Source organism: Leptidea sinapis, chromosome 23 (genome assembly GCF_905404315.1).
Source record: "Leptidea sinapis chromosome 23, ilLepSina1.1, whole genome shotgun sequence".
In the NCBI taxonomy this organism is placed as follows: domain Eukaryota; kingdom Metazoa; phylum Arthropoda; class Insecta; order Lepidoptera; family Pieridae; genus Leptidea; species Leptidea sinapis.
In genome coordinates this window covers 8,414,068-8,435,686 of record NC_066287.1, presented here as the reverse complement: position 1 = coordinate 8,435,686, position 21,619 = coordinate 8,414,068, and the positions used below count along the sequence as shown (strand labels likewise).

Sequence of the window (21,619 nt, the reverse complement as noted above, 5' to 3'; positions counted from 1 at the left end):
TTAAAAACCTCACTATAGAAGAACGCCACACATCCAGATGGTGGGAATGATATCCTAATCTGTGGCGTGTCGTGCGAGGGTGGATTTGGATCGCTAGAATAAGGTCAAACAGAACACTCCCCGAGAGAAATGCCGTAGAAGACACGATGAAGCAACGTCCCTACGCAACACCAAGAGTCGTTCACAGAGTAGTCCCCGACAATTCCAGCAGCTCTGGGCGAGGCTTTAAGGGAGGTGGTGTCGAAGGGCAGTGATATGACAAATGGGGTTTTTTTTAAGTAGTAAACGCAAACTTGAGGATTCTGAGGCTTAAATTGGACAAGATTCAATTGTCCGCCGCCTTTACAAGAGAGGACTCGATAGAAGACACAAGTTTCTCCTGGCACTGGTTGAAGATTTCCTGAGAGAGACCTGTATGGCCCGTATACGGCATCACCAGTGATGTCGTCTGCATGGCAATGTATGTAGGAGTTGTTCAACATATCATATGCAGAAGAAATAGTGTAGGAGATAGCACACAGCCTTGGGGCACTCCAGCGATCACGGGCTTGGGGTTTGAGCAATAATCGTCGACGACCTGTATGTGACGCCCAGTGAGGAAGGTGTCTGGAAATTGGCGACCCCGAGAAAATAATAAATATTACTAAATCCCTATACAAGAACTATGCTTGTAAAGTGACTCATAATAAGTTCGTTTCGGATATTCGGACAAGGGTGCCTTATTTCACATCTTCTTTTTCTTGTCGCTCTCGCATTAACGCCGCCTAGTAAAATAACGCAAAACAAGTACCGCGGTATAGAATTGGGCATAACAAATACTCTACGAGGATTTGGATTATGCCGATTATATATGCCTCTTAAGTCACACACGCGTAGATATGCAGTTGAAATTCGGCGCAACGCAACGAGCTCAGCCCCTTTGCTCATGCTCTGCGTGTCAGAGACTGGATAGACTGAAGATGGTATCACTTCACGGTTCGCCAAAGCACGAGCAAGCTTTGCACAGCTTCGATCCGTATGGCAATCGCGGAAACTGAAAAATAGAGTTAAGCTCAAGATATTCCAGTCCTTCGTGAAGGCCACATTACTGTATTATGGGTGTCAGACGTGGCAGTTCAACAAGTCCATCTTTCATCAACTTCAGGCTTACGTTAATAATATCGTCGGTATTCACTGGCCCGATAAAATTTCCATCGATCATCTTTGGCAACGTTGTCGTGAAATCCCAATAGAACAACAGATAAAACGCCGCAAATGGAGTTGGATAGGCCACACATTCCACAGGGATTCCAATTATATATTGAGGCAAGTCCTAGACTGGAACCCTCAAGCAAACCCGGCGGTGGATTGTCAGTGACGAAGCGAAAGACATCGGAATGACATGGAGTGAAATCAAGTGCTGGACTGATCGTGATGGATATGCACTATCATTACTCCAGCTAGGGGATATAGGAAGTTAGTAGTAGTCTACTTAATCTAATAACTATTACTACGACGAAGTTTTTCCACATAAGCGAGATTTGTTTCGCTAACAACAAACATAAGGCTGTTACAGGCCGATAGCATGTACGGAAATGGTCTCATTTGTTTATCTCACACTAACACACTCTTATACTATATGGTGAGTCTGTCGCATTGCCAATCTTTTATTTCAATTTAATACATGTATGATCTCTTTATAAGAGTTTTCATTCTTCTTGTGAACCTTTGTTGTACCCATAGTGCTTTTTAATGTGTGCCAAAGAATATAACATAGACCAATCTCTTGAAGACCAAAGCCGTTAATAAATTATAAAAAAAACACAATTTCATAAACTTCTTTCTGTCTCGGAGGTTAACTCTTGTTTATCGTTTTGGCTATGGTTTCAGCTACGCTAGTACCTACCTAATTAAACTTCAAAGAAAATTTTTACTCTAACAAGATACGAATTCAGATTTTTGATGGATTACATTTCCAATGTAAAAAAAAATAATAAATTAAAAACTACACTACTTCGTTGATTCTGATCATAATTCATAGTTTTATTTGGGACGTCTAATTTGAGACAATTATTAATGTACAATGAGTTTTTCAATAGATGAAGTCAACTTCTTAGTATATCGATACTTACAAGAATCAGGTTCATAGTTAAATAACAATTAGATATCCCGTAAAATCTGAATACATTGTGTCTTATTATTTTCTCTTTCAGGTTTTCATCATTCAGCGTACACGTTTGGTATTGAGTCTCACATATCACAGAGCAATATAAACGGTGCTCTTGTACCGCCGGCTGCACTTCTCAACATACTTCAAAAAGGCTTGCAGTACACCGAAGCCGAAATAACTATAGGAGAAGATGGTATCTACTTCAATATTCATAGATTATTTATATATGTTTCTCATTGTAGAGTAAATAGGTACTTCTATTTATTATTACAGTAAATGGTAATAATGAAAGTAGAATAAATACCATAGTGCAATAGCTTAGAGACAACTATACAATGTGAAGCACACTTATTGAAGATATAGCGAGAATTAAATGAGTAGTAACTGTTTCCTGATTTGATTATATTGAGAGAACATATGAAATTTGGTTTAAAAGATTTCATGGAATAATAAGTTACCAGGATAGTATGACAGGACTGTAAATAGAGGTCTGTAATATCTGCCTAGCTGTTTGAGGGACAGGAGTGTTTAACCTTCCCAAATCATCAAACTGGGGTACTCCCCAGGGCACTAGATTTTATAGATATACTAAAACCGAGGGTGCTATACCTCACAATATTTCCTCAGCGGGTTCTGTCTGAACTTTATTTTATTTATGATTTATTTTACATGGTCTTATAGCTTGTTTCAATACATTCACTCAAATCATGCTAATTATAAGTGCTCTACTGGATAGAATACTGTGGGAGTGCAAAAATCATGCCGATCCAAGGCCTCAGAGTTGCCCGGAACGGAAAGGTTAAATAGTATTCAGCATTTAAAGAACAACTCCTTAACTCCTTCTATTATTATTGATAGACTTAAGTAATTATGTAACAGTACATAATATTATATCAGTTTAAAAATACAGTAAATATTTTGAACAGGAACAGAGACAAGACTTACAGAAAGTTTAAGCCTAATTGATGCTGTAACACCTGATATTGTAGCAGCTAGACAAAATGCTCATAATGCACAAAAGCAAGCTAATAAAGAGACTACTGGATCGGGGAGTGAACAAAATGGTGTTGAGGTATGTACTAAGGTATATTACAAAAAAACACAATTAAAAATATAGTAATAATAAAATGAGAATTAATAGTTATTTACGCAACTGTTGTGTAATAAGGGGTATTAAAACACAAATGTGGATTTATCTCACGAGGCGAAGCCGAGTGTGATAATAGTATCACATGAGTGTTTTAATACCTAATTATCAACAGTTGCGTACAAGACTTTATTTATCTACCCAGAATATGAATCCTCTAAAAGATTCTGGAAAAGTTAGCTTACTGCTAACTTTTCAACACCAGTCCTAGTAGTAACCTAATATCATTCGTTACTGATAATATACAAATAAAATAAGTATTAAGAAACAATTATTTATTTTAGTAGTAATTTACTTTTGTATAGTGCAATAAATAAAATTCACTCGAATATAATGTTCTTTTGCGGCGTTTAAAATGAATCGCTCATTTTTTGTAAACAAAACATTAAAAATATTGAAGAAAAATGGCGGGGATTCGAATAACCTACTTTTTTTACGGCACGCGACGTTCTGGGAGTGTGGAGCTCGCGTAAACGAAAATGTTCTTATTTTGAAATTCATACAGATACCACACATCAAGCAATAAGAATGTGGCTGTATGTTGAAACTCTTTGCGCATGAAGGGATAAAAAAAAACATAGGAGTGTTGTTATGAAATTCAGTACAACATTACAACACTCTTTTGGGTGATGTAATGGTTATTAGAACATTGGGTGTTTTAATGTTGGCAATAAGCTAACTGTTTCAGAATCTTTAATAGAGGATTTAAAGCATGGGTGTAGATAAATATATATAAATAATTATTGAGAGTTCATAAATTAATGTTATGAATTAACTACTACTATAATAATAATATATAACTTATAGATATTTTATAATAATATTAATATATCACTATATTACTATGGGTTTAGTACAATGTAAACATCTGTTAAAAGTTTGTCATACATTATATTTGATATTTTTGTGATGAACTTAATAAAAACTCCATAGTAAGTGATGCTAACTCAAGATGGTCTTTAGTTTTATTTCTATGTGGCTTTTGTAGCAGACCACCACATGCAGTGCACCATCAACAACAGGTGGTGCTGCAACACCAAATGCTCCTGAACCATTGGAAGTAGATCAATCCATTGAGATACCACCTACCAAGGCAACAGTTCTTAGAGGGCATGAATCTGAAGTTTTTATTTGTGCATGGAATCCCAGCACAGATTTATTAGCTAGCGGCTCCGGTGATAGTACTGCAAGGTAAGTAAAAATACTTTACAATTTATACATACATGCTAATGTTAAACATAGCATACTAGGATAACAATGCTTCTCAAACTTTTATCATTTTAATTTAGTGCTTGTTTGGATATAACTGGCCAAAGTTGTATTAAATCAAGGAATGGATACCATGTTTTGAGGTTCCTATTACAAGTTCAGTAACCACACCATCAATATAGATCTAGTCTGCTGCTTTATATGGTTCTGTTATATATTATTATTTTACAGAATATGGGATATGTCTGATAATCCAACAACAGCACCCACTCAATTAGTGTTGAGACACTGCATTCAAAGAGGAGGAGCGGAGGTCCCTAGTAATAAGGATGTTACATCGCTTGACTGGAATGTAAGTATTTTGTCATATTTTTATGTTATTATACTGACGATGATAATATATTATATTGATATGGAATAATATTATCCACTTGTTGTTTTTAGTGTGATGGAAATCTCTTAGCAACTGGGTCATATGATGGCTATGCTCGTATTTGGACTACAGATGGCAAACTTGCCTCTACATTAGGGCAACATAAAGGACCAATCTTTGCACTAAAGTGGAATAAGCGAGGAAATTACATACTAAGTGCTGGGGTTAGTACTATTGAATTTTCTCTTAAAATTGCTACAACTAGTCCTGATCATTTCTGTGGTGGAATATTACAGCATAATTATGTTTACATTTATATTCACCTCTATATAATGTACATAATATGAGAGGGGTGCTTAATGTTCACCAATTCATAATTGTTACATGTTGTTTTTAATAACAAACATATTCATATGTCAATCTTTATTCATTTTAGGTTGATAAGACAACTATTATTTGGGATGCTGCATCAGGACAATGCACACAACAATTTTCATTCCACAACGCCCCAGCACTTGATGTTGATTGGCAAACAAATACATCTTTTGCATCATGTTCCACTGATCAAAGTATTCAAGTGTGCAAACTACATGTGGATAAACCAATAAAAAGCTTTTTGGGACACACGGTAAAATATATATTTATATAATATAAAAAATATGTACTCCTTTTGTGGTTAATTAAATTAAATAACATTGTTTTATTTTTAGAATGAAGTAAATGCAATTAAATGGGACCCACAAGGTCAACTGCTTGCATCATGTTCTGATGACATGACTTTAAAGATTTGGTCAATGAAACAGGACACTTGTGTTCATGATTTGCAAGCCCACTCAAAAGAAATTTATACTATTAAATGGTCGCCAACAGGGCCCGGCACACAAAATCCAAATATGAATTTGATTTTAGCAAGTGCATCATTTGACTCCACAGTACGTTTATGGGATGTTGAGAAAGGTGCATGTGTTCACACTCTCACAAAACACACAGAGCCAGTGTACAGTGTTGCATTTTCACCCGATGGAAAGTTCTTAGCTAGTGGTTCTTTTGACAAATGCGTACACATTTGGTCAACTCAAACAGGATCACTTGTCCACTCATATAAAGGCACTGGTGGCATATTTGAAGTATGTTGGAATTCACGCGGATCAAAAGTCGGGGCTAGCGCTAGTGATGGAAGTGTGTTTGTTTTAGATTTACGCAAGTTATAGCAAATGCTTTAAGTTTTTGTTTCACATTTTAATGAAAAAACAATTTCATGGCCTTTTACACTTTTGGTATTAGGCCATTGTTTTATACCTAGAAATAATACAGGCTTCCTTGTGAATTATTTTTAAAATAATTACTGTCATTGTTATAATCAATTTCATCATGCTTGCTGATAGGTGACCTTTTTTTATTAGATAAGTAGAGAAGTTAATAAGCACTGCTTCATTTTTGACATATAAATGGTATGTCATTGAGTTAGCAATGGTTTATTCATAAGAACAATTATTATTAATTAAGGTATTTAAATTGATAGTGATTTCTACGTGCTTGTGTAATATGAATAATAATAATACTGGTAAATATTAGAACCTAAAAAAGTTATACATTAACAAAAAAATTTGAAATAATATCAAGATAATAATATTATTACGTCAATACTTTCTTGTTTACTCCACTTATAAATATGATTAGATTAAATGATAGATAATTAATTTTCAAATCCAAACACTAAAATAAACTGTTAGTATTATAATACAGATAGCTTGATAGTTGCATATTGTGATAAATAAGGTATTCAGGCCCTCGGAATAAAATAGTAATAATAAATTAATTTACACAATTACTAACTAAAATTATAAGATAGGTATATCTATTATTTGTAAATAGAGTTTAATAAATATTATTCTGCTGATTTTTATTTCATAGATTGTTTAAAAATTTACTGTGTGCTGTACTTTTATCAAATACCCATTTCTAATAATAGTTTTGTACATATTATGTACCTAGTCATGTAAATACAGGATACATAATATGGATTTCAATAAAACATCACATTAAATAAAAGTTCATTATAATTGCATTGGCCTCTTATATGCCAACAAATTTTCATGTCTATAAAGAGCATGCAATTTTTCATACATGAATTTAAAAAAGAACAATAAGTTATCATATTGTCCATTGTAGGGTTTACACTGTGGATGGTTTTCTTTATCATGAACTGGAAAGTTTGTAGTGATCTTAGTGATATATGTTTCATCAAGACCCCATGCACAAATATGCAGTTCCAACAAGAATTCATGCAATGCCTCGATGGTAGAAAGGTACCACCTTGGACTTCCCTTTTGATGTCTCCAAAATTCAGATATCCTTTTTTTCACAACTACTTTGGGAATACATCTTATTCTGTTATCTGCAAAGATACCACGACTTTGATTCCATGTACTATCAATCAACACTAATCTGTCTACTGGCAAATCACAAATGTGATAGATCTCATTACTTTCATCATTATCATATACTTTTGTCATAAGTGTTCCCACATTATATCCTTGCGGCAGTTCTGAAATGAGATAATCAGAGTATTTTTTACTGCTCCTGCCGGTGAACAGCTCCCTGACAGAACAAGCATCTGTCCCTGGATACAGTAGGACAACTCTCTCTTCTTCACTATATTGAGGAATTTCAGGATATGTGTATACTCTCACATCATATGGACATAAAACAGCAGCATGTGCTGCTGTACTTTTACCATCTATTTCACGTCTATGTTTGATAATGTCAACTTTGAGTGGTAACTAAAAATAAAATTGAGATTAAAGTATGTTGAATGTGGCATTCATTCATAAAGTGTAACATTTTTGTATTAGAACTGCAAATTTTGGTTTCATTAGATTTGAAACATAATTTAAATTCAAATGGATCACTCATAAATTGTACTCTCGACAAAATTGACCTACTTTGCTGATAATTCTTATAAAAATAGGTTTATATTTGCAAAAAAAAGATTAGCCATTGGTAGATAGAGTCTAAGCAAATTTAGATTCAATTTTGTCGACAGTACCTGTATAGTTTTCTAATGAAATCAAATTAACGCAATTAAGGTTAATAATAATTTGAGAATAAAAGTAAATCGATATGTCTTTTAAGCTGTATATAGATTGAAAATAAAATTGCACCTTGCAAATTGGTAGTTTACCCTCCAACTGAGTCACTGGTACAAAACAAGTATAACAAAAATACATTCGTGATTTGTGACACATAGGGCATGGGCTACGTGTAGATATAGAATGTAGAACTTCTGAATTTGCTATCTTTAATCCTTCAAATGGTTTCTCATTCTTATTTCTGGCTTCGGAGCTTTTAGGATTCATAACTTTAAAGCTTTATTAAAGATAGATAATTGTGGATTGCGATTCGATTTACTTAATATATTTCTATTAAAATTCTACTATAACTTTGAAGAATATATATATTTATCTATGAAAAATTGACAAAGTTATATCACACTTATTTTTACCCGGTCTGAGCCTCTGAGGTCTCGAACCGAACGGGACGGATATCGGATCAGAATCGAACTTCAAAGTAAAACTTTCTAAGTTTCTGATTTCTGTGTTTACTGTTTAGAATTGGTTTTATTTAGACGTTAGAATCACGTTATGATGTTAGATCTCATAACACTTGTCATTTCTCAATTATTCTCATCAATCAATCTCAAAAGATCTTTGACACATTGAAGTAACAAAGAGAATTAAATAATTTATGCTAGCTGAAATCCTTGTAGCATAGACGGGACATTTTTATCAAGCTCGGAGCATATAACAAGCCAGAGACTACAATAAGTTTGTGCTGTAAATCGCTGCAAACACGAAACGCAATGCGCTGAAAAGAATGACATATTTCACCCTGTTGACATGCGAAAAAAAATACCTTGTCACCATTCTCGGAGAAATAATATAGTGTGGAGAGCGCGCAATTAATTTAACACTTTCTAAGTAGTTGCATTCTTTCATCAAATACACCTAGGACTTAGGAGTGCGATAGAAAGTAAGTAGTGCTTGCCACTATAATATCCATAAATAATGTTAAACGCAACACTCAAACTAATATTTAGCATATTTTTATGAAAAATGGCTTTAATATGAGTTTGTTTATTTAAATACTGCAACCATAAACATAAATGGTTGACTAAGTAAATTCAAAATCCAATATTCTATAACAAATAAATAAAAAATAGCTCAAAACACTATAATCTGTTAAATGACAAATTTCCGTCTTACAGTTGTAAGCAACACTTCTTCTTCTTCGGCGTTACACTCTTGTCAGAGTGATCGTGGTCGTCACGTCGAGGTTAGTGGTCTGTTTCACAATGCGACGCCACTCGTCGCGAACTGCCACTCTTCTCGTTCATGCAGAGTACCGTCGACAGCTTGGCGACACTTGGTCCGTCCACCTCCTCGGGCCTGCCTCGTGGTCTAGAGCCCTCGACTTTACCCTGCACTATTAAGCGTTCTATGGAGTCGCTTCCACGTCGCGATACATGCCCGAAGAAAGTGCAACAATGCGAGCTTGTACGGTAGCAGAAAGCCTCTGTTTGATGCCGAGCTCCTGAAGAATGGACTCATTGGTTCGGAATTCTCCAGCACCACATCTCAAGAGCGTTGACCTTTTTCTTCTCAATTTCTCGTAGGGTCCATGTCTCAGCAGCATAGAGGAATATGGGGAATATGAGTCCTTACAAGTCATATTTTGGTGGTTTTGGTGATATTGCGATCCTTCCATATTTTCCTCAATTTATCCATAGCCGATCTGGAGATTGCCATGCGTCGTTTGATTTCGTCTATGCATCCGAAAAGAGCGGGAAAAAAGAATACTGGGAGAGTTTCTTGCACCGCTTCTTCTCTCTCAGAGGGCCATTTGTTTCCGAAGCGGTAGTAGTATCTAGTATATTAGAAATGACATCAAAAAGAATTCTAAAGGAATCAATTTTGAGAAAGTAAATGCCTTTTATGCCTCCAGGTATAAAGTAAGTTGGGACTGCCTCGCTTTTTCTATTTTCTGAACCTCTGGCAAATTGTTCTTAGCACGACAATCATCACTTTGGTCTTGCTGCGATTTATTCTGAGGCCAAAATCAAGACTAACGTTTTCCATCCCCGTAGCGTAAGTTCGATATTTTTTGTCCTCCAATAGTGATACCTTCTGTCCAACCTTCCAAAGCAATTCTCATAATCAGCTCTGTGTAGATGTTAAACAGTAACGGAGAAATAATACATCCTTGTCAGACTCCTGCACTGGGGTGGAAACTGTTGGATAGAACCTCATCTGTTCTTACTGTGGCCGTACCATCTTCGTAAAGGTGCCTAAGAAGTGATACCAGATGTTTTGTGGTACCCATTTCTAGGAGAGTATTCTAGAGCTTCAGCCACTTGACTAAGTCGAACGCCTTGGACAAATCAACAAAACAGATATATGTAGGTTTATTGAATTCTCGGGATTTTTCGATTATCTGGCGTACGGACAGTATCTGCTCCCGTGTACCCTTTCCTTTTACGAACCTAGCCTATAGTAAAAAATTATGTTGTGTCGTGGGACACTAGGTAGGAACGAAGTTCCTTCGGCTAATGTAGAATCGACACAAATTGCAAAAAAAATCGTGCTCAATTAGGTATTATACACTACTCGCTTGTGTATGCGACTGTCGCGCCTGCGCACGTCTCATTTAATGGTTTTATTCCACGCACTTTTTTCTTACGGTTTTACTATCACATTTTTTTCAGTTCGGCCGCGCAGCAAAATCCCTATCCCCTCCAAGCCTGCCGTAAGGAACTTCGTTCCAGTAAAACCGTTCTAATATTGCTATAATCGTTATCATATATTAATATGATAATATATACACTACTCGCTTGTGTATGCGACTGTCGCGCCTGCGCACGTCTCATTTAACGGTTTTATTCCACGGATTTTTGGAACGAAGTTCCTTACGGCAGGCTTGGAGGGGATAGGGATTTTGCTGCGCGACCGAACTGAAAAAATGTGATAGTAAAACGGTAAGAAAAAGTGCGTGGAATAAAACCGTTAAATGAGACGTGCGCAGGCGCGACAGTCGCATACACAAGCGAGTAGTGTATATATTATTATATTAATATATGATAACGATTATAGCAATATTCGAACGTTTTTTTTTGCAATTTGTGTCGATTCTACATTAGCCGAAGGAACTTCGTTCCTACCTGGTGTCCCACGACACAACATTTGTCTTTTTCTTACGGTTTTACTATCACATTTTTTTCAGTTCGGTCGCGCAGCAAAATCCCTATACCCTCCAAGCCTGCCGTAAGGAACTTCGTTCCTGTTGGAACTTCGTTTGTGTTGTTACACAAGCTATGTAAATTTTGATTAAGGGCGTTTTGGAAGCGAACGATTTTTCGCCTTAAAAGAGTACTAAATATAAATCACACACGCAATGGTCACCAAAGGTGATCAATATGCATTGCGTTTTGCATAGCTTCAAAAAGTCAAGCCAGTGTAGCCTGTACAGCTCAACTTATTGTTACTTTTCTAGACTTGATAATTGCTGCGAGAATCGAAGGTAAATATAAATATTATGTATATTTACTTAAAAATTATAATATGACAAGCTAACCCGACAGACGTTGTTCTGTAAATAATAAATAAAATAGGTAATGTTTTTTTATGAAATTGTCAATAATATATCATACCATCAAGCACCATAAAAAATGCATCCTGTTGTAATGAAGTTGTTTCGCAGGTGCTGAGAAAGTTATAAAAATATAGAAAGATATAAAAATTCTGATTAGTTATTCATCACTATTCTTTCAATTTGATTTCTGTACGACGGTGGATAAATCTAAGGAAAAACAAAATTGTTGTTGGTTATTCCGAGCATTTTCATATTTATTCACCTTTTAAACCTTCTCTGGACTTTCACAAATAATTCAATACCAAAATTAGCCAAATCGGTCCAGCCGTTCTCGAATTTTAGCGAGACTAACGAACAGCAATTCATTTTTATACATATATAGATTTAATATTTATTATAACTATTGGAACGAAGTTCCTTACGGCAGGCTTGGAGAGGATAGGGATTTTGCTGCGCGACCGAACTGAAAAAAATGTGATAGTAAAACCGTAAGAAAAAGTGCGTGGAATAAAACCGTTCAATGAGACGTGCGCAGGCGCGACAGTCGCATACACAAGCGAGTAGTGTATAATACCTAATTGAGCACGATTTTTTTTGCAATTTGTGTCGATTCTACATTAGCCGAAGGAACTTCGTTCCTACCTGATGTCCCACGACACCACATCATTCTTATATTTTATAACTGTATAAATTTACAACATGTTCATGAAAAAAAAATTACAATGGGAAAACTACAACAGCTGTTTAGGTACTCCAAATGTCACGAGGGCCTGCTGAAAACAAGTCTTCTGCGGTGACCAACAATATACTGAGTCAGCTCCTTTTAGCAGGGAATCATGCAACGCACAGTTATTGAATATTGTTTTTGTTAATATTTTAATAATTTTTGTTACATTTATGTTAATTGGAACGAAGTTCCTTAGTAGTGTATAATACCTAATTGAGCACGATTTTTTTGCAATTTGTGTCGATTCTACACTAGCCGAAGGAACTTCGTTCTTACCTGGTGTCCCACGACAACACATCATTTTTTTGGTAGTAATACACGTTTGAGACTAAAATACTTTTTATTGAAATGTTTTAACTCTAAGATTCAGTCCAACCTACTTAACATAGCATTGTTTTTAGTTTTTAAACATATTTTTAATCAGTTTCATACTTTTATTCTTACTCAATTTTTTAAACCAGGTGAAGTGGGCTGCGGTGTAGTAGTTAATATACTAAGCTTATGGTTACAATTGTGCTAATCTAATATAAATTTATATTGACTTGATCAACTATAACTCGGCATTTGGCAAATTGCTGAAGTTACACAGAGTATTTTTAGATTAAGATTAACTTCAATAAGTATCAATAATTATTATCCTGTGGTCTGTGGTTATTACGTCAAAAAATCCATAACAACATTGCGATATTGAGTGATTTTATAATTTTAAGAAATTTGTGTACATAAAAGATAATTAAGGGTGAGCTGGCCGTATTTTATATTATTTCACGTATTTCTAGTTTATAGCAACTGTAGTTTATTCAATTTTATCTATTTTAAATAAAGAAGTGATGAGAGATGACGCCATTTTGTCTCGCCGGCTGATTGTAACATAATCATTTTATACTTTTCTATTTCTTGAATTAGGCGTATTTATATGTCAAATTCAAACGCATTAAAATTAGGTTTACCTAGACTTAAAGGATGATCTATCTCTTAAAATCAACCTCTGGCTACTCTGTAATTATTGATTTATAAACCTAGAATAATCTGTCGCAAACGTATAATTTCCTTACCATCCAGGAACAAATGTAAGAAATTACTCTTAGTGATGTTAATGTAATCTAACTAAGTATGCTGTAATTGTGTTTGTGATATAAAATTTATTATAATATGAAACTATTAGCAGAGTTCAAATAACAAGTAGAATGTTACAACATTTTAATGTAAACTTTGCCTAATAATAGAATTAAGAGTTTATAATGTATTCTCTTAAAATATGTGTTATTTGCAGTGCAAGATATGTTTAGAGATAATATGTTACAATAATGACTATAACCATGAAGGAGCAGGAAAGTGTGCCTGGGGAGGTAATTGTAGAGAGTCATTGCTTGTTCATAGTCTTCCTTAGTTGAGCATATAATATAATTAATAACCATTTTTTTAAGATTATCTTCCCTGAGGCAAAGCTGAGAGCATTAGAAGAAAAAATTACAAATCCACGTTGGGTGGTTCCAGTACTTCCTGAACAGGAATTGGAAGCATTATTAAATGCTGCCACTGAATTAGCAATTAAAGGTTTAATATAAATAATACACAGTTGTGAGTTCATATAAAGTATATAGGATTTAATTTTAATCTTTTAAATCTGTCATCCTTAGGTGAAGATGTGAACAATCCACTGTGTCAGTGTTTTTACAATGATGCCCTTATTTTATCATTCACCAAAATATTAACTGATGACGCAGTTTCATCATGGAAACACAATATTCAACAATGTGTGAGGTCAAACTGTGAGAAGCTTGTCAGGTTATGTGCTATCAAACTAGATGATCCTCGATTCCTAAACCTTCTGTCGATGGTGTTAAATCCAAATAACAAGTGAGTATTTATTCTATAAATCATAATAATATAGCCTACACTTTCAAAATTAATTAATTCAATTTAATACAATGTTTTATTTCTGGCTTATCACCAGGTTTCACACATTCAATGCATCAAGAACTTCCGAGGGCCTAGTTCTTAACTCAGTGCCATCATCTGGACAAGGATCCACTCAAGATCAAGAAGTGTTTGCTCGTTCCCAAGATCATAGAACTCCTAGGGGGTGGCTGGTCCATCTGATTAACATGTAAGTGATACAGTGTTAACTTTATTAAATGTGAATTAATTTAACAAAAAATATCTAACAATTGATTGAATTGAATTTTCTTGACTTGACTCTGTGTAGCATCACACCATTGACCTAAAAACCCAGTAGGCTCCTAATACCTACACATTTTGTATGCAAACAATTCAGTTAACCAAAATGAGGTGAGTATGAGTCGGGTCACTGTACACTAGTTTAAAATATCTTTGTGTATCTTTTAATAGTGAGGTTATTACCGACCACCACTACAACTGCTTTTGGAACAAGACATTGATCAAAGTTTGACAGTGCTAATACCACATAGATTGAAATCTAGCTTTATATCATAGTTTCTCAACCTTATTTTGCTCACCACCCACTGTGATAATATGTGACGGGTAATAACACTTCAAAAAAGGATTCCTTTTGTTTAAGTTTACTTTATACAAAAGTTTAGGTCTTTTATTTATCAATTGAGGCAGTACGAAGTCTGCCGGGTCTGCTAGTTAATTATAATTATATACATTGTTTCTTCATGCCTAATATAATTTAACATCTCATTCTCATAAGCAAAAACAAAGAGGCACCTTTAATGTATTAAATTTTTTTTTTTTTTTATGGAATAGGTGGACAAACGAGCGTACGGGTCACCGTTCCTGTTGTTAAGTGATCACTGCCGCCCATACTCTCTTGCAACACCAGAGGAATCACAGGAGCGTTGCCGGCCTTTAAGGAAGGTGTACGCGCTTTTTTTTGAAAGTACCCATGTCGTATCGTCCCGGAAACACCGCACAAGGAAGTTCATTCCACAGCTTTGTAGTACATGGAAGAAAGCTCCTTGTAAACCGCACTGTGGAGGACCATCAGATGGATTAAATTAAATTCCTCTGGATGGCTCACTAAGAAACCCTATGCTGAGCTAATCAGTGATTACCATCTGCTATGTAATTTAATTTAATGTTAGCAATGAATGAAATAAAACTAAAACTAACAATATTTATCTGACTTTAACATATCTTATAATAAGCAACTTTATAAATTAAATGAGTAAAAGATAAAGCAAATAGTTATAAATATACATAATTATATAAAATATTAAGTTATTTTTATTTTGAATTTATAATTTTCTTGGTTTCATCATAGCTTAATTGTAAAAAGCCACTCTCATACTGTAGATCTTATTTTGTTAGATGACAGGTCTGCAATTTTTATTTTATTACTATCTGACCCGACAGACGTTGTTCTGTATATAATAAATAAAATAATGTTTTTATATGAATTTGTCAATAATATATCATATCATCAAAAATTACATCGTAAAATATGCACCCTGCTGTCGTAATGAAATTGTTTCACAGCAGAACTGTCAAACCGTGCGTCAATAAATTCTCTCATAGAAATTATGTATGGACACATCAAAGGAAAAACAAATTTGTTGTTTTTATTTAATTTATCAGCATTCTCCTATATTCACACCTATATTATTCACCTTTTAAACCTTCTCTGGACTTCCACAAATAATTCAAGACCTAAATTTGCCAAATTGGTCCAGCCGTTCTCTAGTTTTAGCGAGACTAACCAACAGCAATTCATTTTTATATATATAGATTTACTTGTTATAACATATTTAATACAATATACTTACTTAAACATACATATATCTTATCTATTTAGATTTTTTATATAATTACCACTATTGTATCAGTTGTCACTATTCCTTGATACTTGGATCTTACCACTTCAGCCAGGGTTATATTTCTGTAGTCTGCTATTTATAAGAGGGTACTACAATTGGGTGGTTGTATATTTTTTTTATTAATTTATTATAAACTTAGGTAAAAATATAAAAATCATATAATAATGATGTACACAGAAAATAAAATTAAAAATCAAAAAAAAATTAAAGTTACAGTCATTTAAAATTTTCAATGTGGTAGGTAAGGATCTTGTGTCCCTATCTTGCAATACAAAAATTTGTATAGACCAGCTATGGGGGAACTAAGGTGTGACATCATATTATATTATGACTATCACTGTGTAATAAATTCTTATACCTCTCTTGTTATTTATTATTTTGATATATTTAATGTTTCATTATTTAATTTGTTACTAGCTAACCTAGCAAACATTGTTTTGCCATATAAATTATATATGTAAACCTTCCTTGAGCTTCAATGAATCTATTACAAAAGATTTCATTGAGATTGGTCAAATAGTTTAGGAGTTATTAGGGAACATACAAACATATAGATTTTATCTAGTTCATTAGTCCAGAAATTTTACTAGCTTTGTTACCTATCAAACCTAAACACAGTGGTGCTGTCTATTTAGCCAGAAATCTGCCAAAAAGCCTCTCTGGTAGACTGATAATGGACTATACAAAGATTAGTAATTCCAGTTTCTACTTAAAGTTCAGCAACTGCTGTAAAACCTGCTGGTATTGCAGTAGAGAAAGAGAGAGAGATGATGAGAACTTATTATCACATTCCGTAAAAAGAAAAGCATGTCAAATCAGTCTTTTGGATGATAGATTTCAATAATTTCATTAGATATGTCCAATTATCATATCTCTATTAATTATTAAACCATCTAAGACTCGTTGGTTGAATGGTGATTTATTTTATTATGTTTACTTTACTGTTTTACATACATATCTTCTCGCACTAAAATATATACATGTTTGGTGATGATATCATCAAATTGTGTTATTTCGATTTTATTTAAAATTAATGATATATTTTGTCTATTGTAGTTTTGGCCAATCTGGAGGTTTCATAAAACTAAGAGAAAGATTTGAAGCTATAATGGGATTTAAAAAATCAGAACTTACTGCATCACTCAGCAGTGAAGAAAAAGTATCAAATGAAATAATAGAAAAAGAAACTGAAGAACAAAATAATATAGCGGACCACTCCGATATGACAAGCAGTACAGAGAACATGGAGGTAAGTGTTGTGTGTTCCTGAAATTATAACTTTTGTAAATAATTATTATTATATGCCATCTAATTAGTTTTTCTTTGCAAAAAAGTTTGTTTGAAGTTTGGACATCTAGTAAAAAAAATCATCAAGTGTATTATTTTGCTTTATTCTTTAATTAAAAGTAAAATAACAATTATTTAATAGGGTAATTTATAAAATATTGTATCAAAAATTGTTTTGTGTGTTACTCAGTTTAAATGTCCTGTCTACATTAATTAGATTTTTTTATATATAAGGGCAAATGGGTAAGAGGCTCATGGAAAGTGGTGAGGCGGTTGCCTACGGACATCTAAAAAGCCATGGGTTGAGAGATGTGTTGCTGGGCTGTAATTTGGGAGTGTGAATTAAGCATGAAAATCCCTAAATTGTTTTGGTTCGGTAAAACTGCAGCCGGTAATTGAATCCACAAAGTGGCTGTGTGAGGCAAGAAGTTTCTCACAACTGCTTGTAAACGGTTGTAGACTGCCAGATGTCAACATCACGATACTTTAATGGACCTGCTTAGGTGTTTATTGGAACGAAGTTCCTTACGGTAGGCTTGGAGGGGATAGGGATTTTGCTGCGCGACCAAACTGAAAAAAATCTGATAGTAAAACCGTAAGAAAAAATCCGTGGAAAAAAGTGCGTGGAAAAGTGCGTGGAATAAAACCGTTAAATGAGACGTGCGCAGGCTCGACAGTCGGATACACAAGCGAGTAGTGTATATATTATCAATATATACACTACTTACATTACATTACATTAATATATGATAACGATTATAGCAATATTAGAACGTTTTTTTTTGCAATTTGTGTCGATTCTACATTAGCCGAAGGAACTTCGTTCCTACCTGGTGTCCCACGACACCACATAATTTTTTTTTATTGATTTATTTAACATTTTACTTTATATCTATTGCAGGGCTCTATAACTTCACGCTCAGATCAACCTTCATCTTTGGAGATTTCAACAAGCGGTGAGTCCCGTGTTGCCGCTGTATGGCAATTGTTACGGCCGTTGGGATTGTGCCATGATTTACTCACACCTCACACAGTTACAGTGTATCTACTACCTATTTTGGTAAGTACGAATGTATACTGGGTGGCCGAGAAGTTGACGTCCATAGCTAAAATTTGAGTTTGGCTCATTTTATTGGCCAATGTTGTGGGAAGTTTTTAAAAATAGTTAGAAGCCATAGGCTCCCCATATTTTTTTTGATACTTGGAACATTTTCATGAATTTGGCTGGAGTAGTTATCTTGAACTTACGACTCAATACTAAACTAGTTCCACATAATCTAAACTATTCATAATTTTTTATGTGGTTATTGCAACTGTAGTTAATAATTATCAACAATAAAATTAACTAAAAGTGTTCAAAAAAATTAGAAAAAGTCCTAACCCACAATTAGGTGAAAAAAGCGGATAAAAGGGGAAAAAAATATTATCTCCTAAACTACGCAAAATCGTAGAACACACATAGGGGTGATTCGGATACTCATCACCATGAGGCTTTCAAATTTTAGCTTTGGACGTCAACTTCTCGGCCATCTGTATAATTAATTATGGCTTATGTTTAAATAATCCCCAAACCATTGAAATTTAAAAAAGGAGTTCTAATTATTGGTAATTGTTATGAATTTCATTTATATTAATGCTATTTATTATTATATTTATAATTTTATTTTATATATATATATATATATAAGAATTTGTAAAACAAAACCAATGCACATGTGAAAAGTTTTTGAAAAAAGAACGTAGAAAACCTTGTTTTCTTAACCTACCAGTTTGTTTCCTGCATTGGCTTCGGTTCACATTAAACCAAGAGCATTTGCAAGATATTCAAAGTTTAAATTTAGTTCGAATACGAATTTCCGCTTGTTTCATGTGATAATTTCATTTTTCAGTTTCTTTGAAATAGCTTCCTAGTTATGCATTGATGTCTAACTCGGAAAATGGTTATGATTTTAAAATAATCTGAAAGCCAAGTTTCCTAACGATTTCAACTAAAAAAAAAAATAAGTCAAGAGAATTTTTTTTCTCGTATTTTTAAATTTGGACTGTTAATTGTTGGTTTTAATATTGACAAATAACCAGCGTTTAATCGTTATTAATAATCAGAACAAAAATTAGATTGAAACTATTTTTAAAATTAATTTTTGATGTGGTAATTTTGAGCTATTTTGAAATAAAATGATAACTCACTAAAGTTCAGTTTTGCATAATGCGGGGTTTAAAATTATCGCAAATAGTCACTCCTATCACCTCCTAATGGGAATACATCGAATTAGCCACAGTCATTAATACAGGGCTATTGTAATATATAATTTAAAATAAAAATGAAAATATGAAAACAAGGTTTCTAAGCCACATGTGTAAATTAAGTATTTTCCTTTTATATTGAGCAAGCAGAATGAATAAATCAATGTTCTGCGATTTGGCCAGTGAGTTATATGACCTACAGAGCCTAGAAATAGTTGCGTTTCGACCCAGATTAGTCCTACACCTATAAGAATTTGACTTACAAGTATTCTCTTTCAGGAATGCATACCAACTTTATTAGAAAGCCTAACCGACGATGAATTAAAACGTGAAGCCCGTGGAAGTGAAAACAAAACAGATACAGTTTCTTGTTTAATACGAGCTTGCAAATGTGTGTCAATCAAAACACCACAGTATCACACCTTATTGAAATGTAAGTGAGTTTATTATTATTATAGTTCATTGATAATTGATAATTCTATGTTACTTAAGAACTATTATTAACGAATGTTTTACTTTATTTTTTATGTTTTTGTAACATTTTATTGATCAAGTTATTGTCGACTTTCTTCTTTTATATAATATATTTTATGTCTGTCTTATTGTAACATATATGATACATATTGTTGTGATTAAAATATACAAAGCAGCTGTTAATTTTGTTTTAACCATAGTGAATTGAGCAACAAAAATATAAGTATAGTCAAACACTAAATATCTATTCATTTATAAAAACCATCAACTATTTTTATTCTGTAATAAAAATAATTGCCTCAGATTCTGCCATTGTCAAATATTATGACACACTTAAAGCAGTGTCTTACTCAGGGCTTGAAAATTATTAATTAATTATTAGACCAGATCATTGACATGCAATAAACCGCTAGACTCTGAAACGCCAATCAAAAGGTCGTTAAAAATGTTCGAGCGGCGTTTTATAAACGTATATAATTTGACTTATACAGATAACATTAAAACATTCATTCAATTTAACACCTTATTGGCGATACGGATACAAACACGAGTCAAATGAAATGTAATTATTTAGCAAAATGATTAAAAACGTTAAGTTACATAATGTTTTTAATTTAAAGGGGCACTTGCCCTACATACGTTTGGATATGCTGTTATTTAGACAGTTTTTCACTGAACACTTTGTCATTGCGTGGCGTTATATTCAAAGCGCGGTCGAAACACAAACTGTTAGTTTTGCTTCAAACACTTTTTGAGCGTGAGTCTAGTTGTTTATTGTGCGTCATTGATGCCCAGATAAACTGCACAGATATACCTGTTCTTTTGTGACTGATATTATAAATGTTAGCTGAATGATAATATCCGTAAGTAGGAGGAAGAAATGAAAAATTCAGTTCAGGTCGGTAGTCCTCCCTGTAGCTGCTTAGGGGCGCTGTTTAAGCACCGCTCCTACGCTGTTACACCGATGACTATTGTACCAAATTATGTCTACATCTGCTGCTGTGCTAACATGAAGATGAATGGTAAGTGTGTTCACTTAAGGACTTCCAAAGGTAGAGCATACTCTCGTTTCAAACACCGGCAACGCATTTCTGATACCTTAGTATAGTTTTAAACAATTTGTTATTATTAAAGCGATATCCCTCACTTCTGAGATTAATTAAATTAAATTTGAAACAATAATTTATGAACGATGCGGGACTCGAAGCCGCCACCGTCCGAGCGCTCTTCCAACTGAGCCAACCGTTCGAGTGCCTTATGGTTACTTAACTTATGGTCCGTAAAATCTTGGTATGTCTTGTTCATTAGGTTATCAACTGTAAAGTAGATCCTGTAGATGGAGCCTCAACCTGAGATTTGAACCAATGGCTGGCTCAGTTGGAAGTGCGCTCGGACGTAACCTGAGAGGTCGCGGGTTCGAGTCCCGCATACATATAGTTTTTCAAGGTTTACTGTCCCGTCTTTTGCCCTAGAATCTTTTGCGTTAAGCTATACAGTTTTAGCTTTCAATCCATTAACGAATTTAAGAAGTATCTCTACGTAAAATACAGTAAAAGCA

General features: G+C 33.9%; 3 protein-coding genes across 4 annotated transcripts in view; 2 read left to right on the top strand and 1 right to left on the bottom strand.

Annotated features, from left to right (window-relative positions):
* Positions 1-1,865: 1,865 nt before the first annotated feature.
* Positions 1,866-5,397, top strand: LOC126971290 (F-box-like/WD repeat-containing protein TBL1X). The gene is given in 8 exon segments (XM_050817514.1): positions 1,866-2,120; positions 2,193-2,342; positions 3,076-3,221; positions 4,285-4,487; positions 4,737-4,857; positions 4,950-5,102; positions 5,315-5,351; positions 5,354-5,397. Coding segments are annotated over 8 exon segments (912 nt in total). The 5' UTR covers positions 1,866-2,062.
* A 1,523-nt stretch (positions 5,398-6,920) lies between these two features.
* On the bottom strand, positions 6,921-8,576 carry LOC126971315 (tRNA-uridine aminocarboxypropyltransferase 1). The gene is made up of 2 exons (XM_050817534.1): positions 8,043-8,576; positions 6,921-7,661 (listed from the first exon to the last, which is right to left on the bottom strand). The coding sequence occupies exons 1-2, from the start codon at positions 8,235-8,237 to the stop codon at positions 6,936-6,938; spliced, it is 921 nt and encodes a 306-aa protein (XP_050673491.1). The 5' UTR covers positions 8,238-8,576; the 3' UTR covers positions 6,921-6,935.
* Positions 8,577-12,900: 4,324 nt separating this feature from the next.
* Positions 12,901-21,619, top strand: part of LOC126971282 (probable ubiquitin carboxyl-terminal hydrolase FAF-X) — a 62,517-nt gene continuing 53,798 nt past the window's right edge. For both annotated transcript variants that reach the window (XM_050817508.1, XM_050817509.1), the window contains exons 1-8: positions 12,901-12,992; positions 13,527-13,602; positions 13,681-13,810; positions 13,894-14,113; positions 14,211-14,363; positions 17,113-17,305; positions 18,245-18,403; positions 19,867-20,020. In XM_050817508.1, coding sequence (XP_050673465.1) covers positions 13,561-13,602; positions 13,681-13,810; positions 13,894-14,113; positions 14,211-14,363; positions 17,113-17,305; positions 18,245-18,403; positions 19,867-20,020 — 1,051 coding nt within the window. In that variant the 5' untranslated portion in view covers positions 12,901-12,992; positions 13,527-13,560. The remainder of the gene's footprint in view (positions 12,993-13,526; positions 13,603-13,680; positions 13,811-13,893; positions 14,114-14,210; positions 14,364-17,112; positions 17,306-18,244; positions 18,404-19,866; positions 20,021-21,619) is intronic.

Excerpts from the sequence above, each read along its gene's own strand:
- LOC126971315 (XM_050817534.1), bottom strand. The coding sequence starts at position 8,237 with ATGAATCCTAAAAGCTCCGAAGCCAGAAATAAGAATGAGAAACCATTT. Across the intron at positions 7,662-8,042 it reads GTAAACTACCAATTTGCAAG|TTACCACTCAAAGTTGACAT; the intron begins GTGCAATTTTAT and ends TTTTATTTTTAG.